This window comes from Antedon bifida, chromosome 5 (assembly GCF_963402885.1).
Source record: "Antedon bifida chromosome 5, ecAntBifi1.1, whole genome shotgun sequence".
Classification (NCBI taxonomy): domain Eukaryota; kingdom Metazoa; phylum Echinodermata; class Crinoidea; order Comatulida; family Antedonidae; genus Antedon; species Antedon bifida.
The window spans coordinates 24776743-24786113 of NC_136230.1; the positions used below are offsets into that span (position 1 = coordinate 24776743).

The 9371-nt window shown below is 33.1% G+C and overlaps 1 protein-coding gene across 4 annotated transcripts in view; it reads left to right on the top strand.

The window, feature by feature from the left end:
• LOC144843629 (protein furry homolog-like) overlaps window positions 1-6407 on the top strand; it is a 41906-nt gene extending 35499 nt beyond the window's left edge. For 3 of the 4 annotated variants that reach the window (XM_078700499.1, XM_078700501.1, XM_078700502.1), the window contains 6 exons: window positions 19-48; window positions 511-528; window positions 2298-2408; window positions 3096-3295; window positions 3652-3749; window positions 4379-6407. In XM_078700499.1, the coding sequence (XP_078556625.1) occupies window positions 19-48; window positions 511-528; window positions 2298-2408; window positions 3096-3295; window positions 3652-3749; window positions 4379-5556 (1635 nt within the window). In that variant the 3' untranslated portion in view covers window positions 5557-6407. The remainder of the gene's footprint in view (window positions 1-18; window positions 49-510; window positions 529-2297; window positions 2409-3095; window positions 3296-3651; window positions 3750-4378) is intronic. The other variant, XM_078700500.1, reaches the window with a different exon arrangement.
• The last annotated feature ends 2964 nt before the right edge of the window (window positions 6408-9371 follow it).

The window sequence follows — 9371 nt, forward strand, 5'->3', positions numbered from 1 at the left end:
ATTAATATTGTTTTTTAGGGACCTGAAGGAAGAAGCCCAAAAAGTCAGGTATGTCACTTCTTTTGAACTTTTATTTTTTAAATGTTTAAGTTGTCCTACAAATCTACAATGCATTGATTTATAATGCATTACTCTAGAATCATTTTGTTCAAATTTCAGCATACATATTCATGACAAAATATCCATGTGCCAACTGTAGTAAAAAAGTAGTTCCTAAACCCCTACCCTAAAATAAATTACCAAAATATACAAACAGTACAAAGGACACACCTATTCAGTGGCCTAGTATTAAGCAATGGCAGGACCATATATGTACTTGAGGGACACCCCTTTTAAAAGGAAACCTTGTTGGCTCTTGAAGATGTCCCCTTAATAATAGGTTGTAAAAAATATAACCTAAATATGTGACTTTTATTTGTCACAAAATATTATTTATTCAGGAATATATTTTGAAAATTTGTTTTCATAACTTTTCTTGCATGAATTACCACTTAATATTTTCATCCACAGCAATTATTTCTAAACCTTGTAAGTAGCCGAGATTCACAAACATGTTTAAACTTTGCTTTAGCTATTGTCAAGTAGTGCCACCTTCACTTGTTTTGTCATAGAAAAACAACTAGCATAGACTTTGTACCTCATTCACAAACAATTTCTCTTCAATTTAAGAAAGTATTTTTTTATTTTTAAAGAAATTATTTAAATTTTGTAGTAGCTCATTCACATACCCGTTTTGTCCTTGTTTTTGCTATAATATAAAATAGTGTTAACTTCACTCTTTGTCGTAGAAAAACAACTAGAATTCGTACTTCAATCACAAACAAATTAAAAAAATAAATTGTCTGGGTAGCTACCAGATTTCTAAATAATAAATAAATAATCACCATTGTCATCATCAATGCAACAAAAACATCATATCACTGTTATCATCATCATCATCGCCACAATCCTCATCAACATGATGCCATCATTTTTATTATTATTATCATCATCACAATCATCAACATGATGCCATCATTTTTATCATTATTATCATCATCATCATCACAATCATCAACATGATGCCATCATTTTTATCATCATTATCATCATCACAGTCGCCACAATCATCAACATGATGCCATCATTTTTATCATCATTATCATTATCACAATAGCCACAATCCTCATCAACATGATGCCATCATTTTTATCATCATAGTTATCATTATCAGCACATCAACATTGTATCATAGTCGCCACTCTACATCATTTAGTCGCTAGCTATTTTTCTGTAGTAGTAAAATCAGCAAATATGATTAAAATGTTCTTCACATCAACATCCAATGCAAATCACTTTATATTGAAACGCTTTTAGCATAGTCTACAACAAACGTGCGGTGATGGGAAACTATTCTTTATAGGTACAAAATGTGACCCAGTTTTTTACCTTTTTTGTTCATTTTATCTATTTTTTTTTTCTGAAACTGAACTCATGAATAAATATTTACTCTATTATTGATGTGTTGTTAACATGGTTTTATCAGTGTAAAATCACAACATAAAGATACTGTAAGTTAAAAAACAAGTGTCTTGTAATATTTTTTATTATGTTCTTCAACAAACCATTCGTCACACTGAAAATTTATTACTGCAGTAATTAAAGTGTAGTTGCACAAGACATTATATTTGACTATTAAGTTTTATTGCTTCTTGAACTTGTAAAAGTACAACATTTAAAAAAAAAGTATTACTAGGTCAAACAGCCACTTATAAATTACCTGTAGTGTTTAGTTTTTTTATTGTAAAGTACAACATTTTCAAAGAAAGTATTAATCGGGTAAAGAAGGTCATCATTACTCAGGTCACTTAGCATAATGCTCACATTAGATATCCAGTAGTTTTATGTGCAACATATGCTTCGTTAATTGCTATTTGTATGATTGTGTAATCGTGGAGTAAAGTTCATCAAATTCAAGGTTATATAACACCAACAGTTTTTTAAATCACAGCTTCCCTAAAGGTGGGTTGGTGTCAATATTATTTAACTATGTAGTGTTTGTTTCCTTAATACAAAATTGTGCTTTGCTTTTTGTGTGTTTTCTTTCTGGTGGAAGGACTTTGTATTGGGACAATTTTCAGTAGTTCTATGTATTTTAAAAAAAAAAATTACAGTACCTGGTATACTTACAACTTCTTTTGAGCCCCTGTGTTCGGAAAAATCAAATAACATTTTTTTTAAACTTGAACTTGGTTCATTTATCAGTAGATTTTTGTTTTGAAAATTGTGTAATTATGGAATCTGATTTTGTTTTGTAGCAAGTTGACTTGTGCCGCAAGTTATATAAACTTCACTTCCAGCTTCTGACGTTGTATGACAGTTACTGTAAGCTTGTTACCAATGTCTCTACAGCGAAGAATGTTACCAAGGTACTGTTGATGAGAAGGAATTAAATGATAAGCCTATAAAGTGTGTTTAAATTGCATGCATGAATAAGTTTTGAATAGTGCACCCAATTTTTTATTTTAGACTACACTCGTGGAATATTCAAATTTTGGTATGACACTTGTGAAGGTTACAAATTTGGTATGTCACTTGGCAAGTTTTCAAATTTGGTTGTGAAACTTGTGGAATATTCAAATTTGGTTAAGACACTTGTGGAGTATTCAAATTTGGCATGACTCTTGTGAAGTATTCAAATTTTGTATGACACATGGCAAGTATTTGGTTATGACACTTGTGGAATATTAAAATTTTGTATGACACTTTGAGAGTATTCAAATTTGGTTTAACACTTGAGGAGTATTGAAATTTGGTATGATACTTAAGGAGTATAATAATTTGGTTATGACACTTGGGAGAATATTCAAAATAAGGTATGACACTTGAGGCGTATTTAAATTTGGTATAACACTTGTGGAGTCACTTGTGGAGTATTCAAATTTGGTTCAATGACACTTGTGGAATATTCAAATTTGGTTTAATGACACTTGTTGAATATTCAAATGTGTTATGACACTTGGAGTATTCAAATTTGGCATGACACTTTGTGGAATATTCAAATTTGTTATGACACTTGTGGAGTATTCAAATTTGTAACTTTGATTTTTAACTAGATCACAGATTGTTCATCTGAAGTGAGTTCTGTGCGAATGGAGTTGATTCAAATGCTAGGTGACATAGAAAATGAACATAGCATACCTCTTCCAAATATGGACCCATCTCAAATGACCCCTGAGGTCGCATTCACAAGGCTGGAGAATTTCCTAGCAACCAAACAATTCAAAATTGCCATTATACAGCTTCACTATTTCAGGTAGAATTATTTTTTATTTAACTCATCATCTTTAAGATTTAGTATTAACGTTTATAAACCATAGATATAAATTTTTTTTTTACATCGGTAAAATGCTTTTGCATTTAGGCCTGGGCTATTGGGCAGATAATGTGAGCCACAGAAGTATTCAAATGATATGTGTGGTCTAGTAGTAATAATAATAATAATTTATATAGCGCACATATCCACTAAAAGTGGCGCTAAGTCTAAACATCAATAGTATATACATTTTTGAAAAAAGAAACATAAAATAATATGATAATGTGTAGTTTATACAGAGGTTTTCTTTTCAGTTTAAAGAATAAATTAATATTGATCATATTGATATCTTAAAGGTCTCTTTGGGCAAGTAATGTGTTTGGGGCAAGTGAAGAAGATGACCTAGATGTGCTATTAGCATTATGCTGTAACCAGTACAACAAACAGAAAACAGGTATACAAATCACAACCACTGTACCTTAACAAAAATGTTGTAGTCTTTTCACATCTGCAAAAAATGTGGAAAATCTCCCGAGTTTGCACAGGATGAGATGCCCTTTTTCCCGAGATGTCCCGAGTTGTTGCTGTGCGCATGTATTGCCCTGAAATTAAACTGACCAATCATTGTAATCAAAAAGCATGCAACTATGCTTTCTTCCAAGATTTCACAAGGGTTGCATATACCTGTGTGAAAATGTGTAATAAGTCTGGAGATCAAACCGGGTTACAAGTTTTAACAATTTATGCAGATGTAAAAAGGGTTAATTAAAAAGTAGGTTGGGCAGGTGGACAAGTATGTTTTTTACATTCATTGTTTATTTTTAGATTTTTTTGGAGGGGTTTTTATACAGAGTAAAATCTCTCCTTTTGAACACACCAATTTAGAGGAGGACACTTTTAAATTAAATGAACAAGAGAAAATATATGACCAACCGCTATTCTAAGGGACACCCTCTTTAAAGGGGACAGTTTATAGGGTTGTGAAAGTGTTCCCTTTATAGCAGTTCTCTCTATTTGTTTTTAACCTAGTATTTAAACTTTTAAAAAATCATTTAAATAAATACATAAATTTTACATTTTTAGGTGTACTAGTGATAACAACATCCAATAATAGTCTTTCTGACAGTCGCAATCGACTCACTGATGCAAACATGCAGCTGAGAGCAGCACTAACATTGGCAGAATCTTTAGAAACTAGTGACACAGAAAATGTCATGGAACCACCAATAATCGTTGAGGAAGCTGCCAGTGATGTGATTCTGTCACCAAAAGCTGTGACATCACCAAGTCAGGAAAGACTGACACCAATAAAAGAGATTGTCGTGACTGAAGGAGAAAAGAGACCAGAAGAGAAAGAAGTTGACACGTCGAAAGGAAGCTTAGATCAATCGACAGAAAGTGAAGTGGAAGAGTTAGATTTGACTGTTAAAGATGCTAGTCCATTGTCACAGAAAGGTGGTAATGATTTATCACAAAAAGATGCTAGTGAGTTATCACAGAAAGATGCTAGTGAGTTGTCAGAAGAGGTAGAGAGACCAAAGGATGAAGATGCTGATGTCATGGAAGAGAAATCAATTATTGTAGAAGATTCAACAAAGGAAGCAATTGTAATGAAAATTGATGGTGATGATAGAGAGGCAGTAGATGTCAATGAAGAGCAAGAGCAAGCAAAGTGTTCAAAGATCGAAGAAGATGGCAGCAGTCAGGGTGATTGGAAAGAATCAGAAGTTGAAGGAACTTCTGTTGATGCAGCAACTTATCAAGATGATGCTAAACGAATGGAACTGTTTACAAGTCCTAAAAGACTTGTGCAAAATAATAAGAAAGCATCAAATGTAAAACGCCATTCATCACCAGAGGTTTTAGAGCAGACTCCATTGGACAGTCTTATTGCTCGAATAGAGTCTGGTTTGATTGAGTCTAAAGTTGATCCAGACTCTGATGAAGAGATTCCTGCTGCTGACGAAAATGAAGCAGATAAAACTGTAGAAGAAAAAGAAACAAATATAAACACTGAGGAAGAAGTTAGTGGACGATTAAGCAAACCTCCAGAAGTAGATGATAAATTAGAATCTGATGAACTGTCTGTTAGCGAAGCATCTGAAGCCAGTGCAACTTTGGAAGCAGATCCCTCTCTGGGGGCCTTGGATGACAGCGCAAAGACCGACTCAGAAGAGGAAAAACTTGATGGCAGTGGTGTCTGGGAAAGACAGGGTGACAGTGAACCCTCCAGCCCAACTATACACAGCACAAACCTGTAACCAGTTACATTTCTCCATTGAAATCATTTAAATTTGATTATATTTTGATACTGTATGAAATGAAATTCATTTTTTAAACAATAGTTACATATTTTGGCGAATTCCTTGCATTGGTCAGTTTGTTTGATGAATTTTCCTTTATTTTATAAATGTGTATATATGAATGTAATACATTAGACATAGCATTAATTATGTTAAGCGGACCTTAATTTATTCAAGTAAAATTTCACAAGTTAATATTGTACATTTTTACGAGATACTTTATTATGTGTACTATATTATATGGTGGCTTTGTTAATGCCATATGCATGTTTGGCTATTAAAGCTGTGTTCACAAGAAGCCTGAATTGCACCAGTGGAATGTAAGCAAGGACTTAACCACATTATGTAATGCCCGTTTACACGACAGAAAACGCTGATTGATAAATATCACCTACAGAAAACAAAGAAATATATGATACGGCAACAATTTGTACTGTCTTGCTTGCAGAAAAATAAAAGTCTAATCAAATGACGTCATGATCAATAAATTGAATGATGTTTATTGTTCTTATTGATCACGTAATTTGGTTAGACTTATGAAAAAATTATTTTTAATATAAATGGTTGTCCTAGATAAAGGATGAAAAGTGCTAAATGCCTTTTGTTTTCTGTATGAAAATGTAATTTTATCTAGTTATAGTCGTTTGTTATGACCAGCATTCATGCTGTGGTTGGAGGTAGGTTATTCCTGAAAATGGCAAAATCGACTTCGTGTGAACAAACGCTGCTTTTTGTCGTGGCAATATTTCAACGCTAAATAAATTTTCTTAAGTTATTTCTTAAGAAATAACCCAAGATTTTGACAATGATTTATTAAGGTCTATTTTTATTGATAGTAAGATACATTTATTGCTGTGTATACATATTCTGCACGGGCAATTTGACCTCCCGTCACGCTTCATTGATTTTCAGATCTGAAAGTTGTTGGTCTTAAAAACATTGGCCTAAACGACCTAGGCCGGTTTCGCTCTCTGCGGGTGAAATCAATTATTGTAGGCAACGATTGTACATGGCATATTCCGTTGAAGGTCTTTGTTATCCAATGAGAAGCGTTGTAATATTACATTCGGTTTGTGTCTTAGGAGGGTCCTGCATCGTCAAAACTAGGCTACTTTATGCTAATATACCTGCTCGCAGTATTCAATTGCACTTTGAAATGTCTAGTTTATTTATATTTATATCTAGTTAAGGTACATTAAATTTACATTTTTTATTATCAAATTCAGTCAATTTGACTTCTTATCAACTCATTTGAAAAAGTACAGACGTTATTTTATTATTTGTTTATTCATATTTTATAATTTTGAATCTTGTGTGTCAAAAAATGTAATATAATTATTTCTTATAATTATTTTGCCGGTCTCGGTATGTCGTTCCAGGTAGCATTATTTTTTTTTTCTATTAGGTTAAGGAAGAAACTATATAGGGCGTGCATATATCATGATTAATACATGATGCATGTCTGAGCTCATGACGTCATACTTGCAAAAGTGCAGATCGGATTACTGTAATTTTTTTCTCTCGATGTTGTTGTTAAAGACACTTGACCTGCAATTTTTGGCGTTTTCTAAAAATAATGCTTCCCGGTATGCCCGTATCGCTCATTATCGCAACTCAACTTCAACTTGATATTTTTTGTTTTTCCGTGGTTGGCGACAAAACGCGCTTTGTAAATCGGGACAATCTCGAGTAGTTTGACAGATTGCATTATACACTTCCGACCAATCACTAATCTCTTGCCAATGACGTCTTATCAATCCATTTTGCGTTTGTAAATTGTCTAAGTAGGCTATTTCCTAAATAAGTAACAGAAACATTAATAAAATAGATAAAATGCAGAGATAGGCGAAACGCTGGTATAACTTATTTGAAAGCGTATGTCCGGTAGAATAACATTGCGCACTTCCGATAAAATTGCTACAACAAATGACGTCACCTTAGCTAGCTTCGATAATATAAATGTTCGTTGTCTTGTCTGTAAAAAAAAGCAGGAAGTGTAAAGTATGTTACTTTATTATGACGATATTAAAACTCAATCTTATGATATAGCCCACATCCGGGGCCTCGCCAATCATATGAATTACGTCATTTCAACCCATTCACCGATGGCTAAATCTCACCGATTTTGTTTTCGTTTATGTTTCGATTAAGAACTAGGGAAATGTTCAACAGATTTCCCTTTACTACTAAAATGAGATATTTATTTGTATAGAATCATTTCGTTTTTTTTTTAAAGCGATACTAGAGTATGGTTACGCAATAGTTCCAGGCGGCGGCACATATTCTGGTGGAATTCTCACATTTTCGACGGAAAACCTCAGGAATGTATAAAGCTGCTTTCACGTCGCGCCGGGATTCGGTCCATGACTAAGGATAGACATTGATTATCATTCTTTGATCCGGTATTTTTGTGGTTTTAAAATTGTCATATTTTTTTACCTACCTTACCTACTCCTTGGATGGACTATCTTTTGACGATTTTAGTCCCGGTTTAGTCCAGGACTACCGTTTTAGGATAGTCCTGGACTAAATCTCAGAAATAGTCAAGGACTAAAGTTAGTCTTCTTACGGGCCTTTGTTTATCTCTTCTTATAATTTCCAAGTGTCTCTCTACCCACTCTCAATCAAGCCTGATTGACGCCCTGTAGTTATGTAACATTCTTTAAATGGTGGTTTATACCCATTGGAATTTGCAACTGTCGTTGACAGCAGACTTTCAAAAGAATTCGTATAACTTACAATCTTTGAAGTGAGAAAACAACATTAAAACATACTAGTTGAGCAGTTGTAGACAGATCAACCATTATAATATTTCATTCTTTAAAAATAGAACACAGCAGTTGTTAAAGTAAGTTAGTAGGACTATTTCCAACATTGAAGACGACGATACTATTTAATCCTATCTTAAAATGACAAACTAACTATTTTAAATAAATAACATCCATTTAGAGTCTTGCAAAAACAGAAAAGATTTGTTATGAAATTACTATGGTGCCTTCTGAAAAGTTCTCTAGATTTTGTAATTGAATTTAGATCTATATTGCGTTTATATTTTATTTACCGTCTTTGATATTGCTAAATTGCAGATTTGTTTCGGTTTCCCGTGCTGTTTCTTCATTTTTAGCAGTAGGCCGCCTCGTTTTTAACATGTTACACATTTATCTGTAATTAATTTAAGGGTTAGGCTTTCATATGAAATTAAACTAAGTGAATAAAACGCAAGTGAAAATTCACTTGCGTTGCTGGTCATCTCTAATCAAAATTCAGTCGTATCCGTAGGCCTATACAGTAGGCCTACCATGTAGCCTAATGGCCGATTCTCCCTTTCTGTAATGTTTCCAGTACCATAGACAGAATTTTCCTAGATACTGGACAGATAATGTGAAAATAACTACAGAAAATCGGCGATAGATTTACAAAGCACTGCTTTCAAATGGCTACACGTTTTTTCATAAAGACTAGTAGATTAACATGGCTAATAATATAACATTCGCATTCACCGTTTCTCGCTATAATGGCAATAATCTTCAGTTATTAAAAGTTGACAGCAGCTAGCGTAGTGTTCCACAATGTTGAGTTAAATAAAGCCTACAGAACAGATAAAAATAATTTGTTGCAACAGCCGCATCAACTGCATAGATAATATTACTAGCAGAAATAGTATAATGTGTTTGTAATAGGCAATGCAATATTTCAATTTCAAGAATAAAGTGACTGCAACAATTATGATTCATTTATTTTTGTTAAGTATGAATTATAGATCTACATTATGT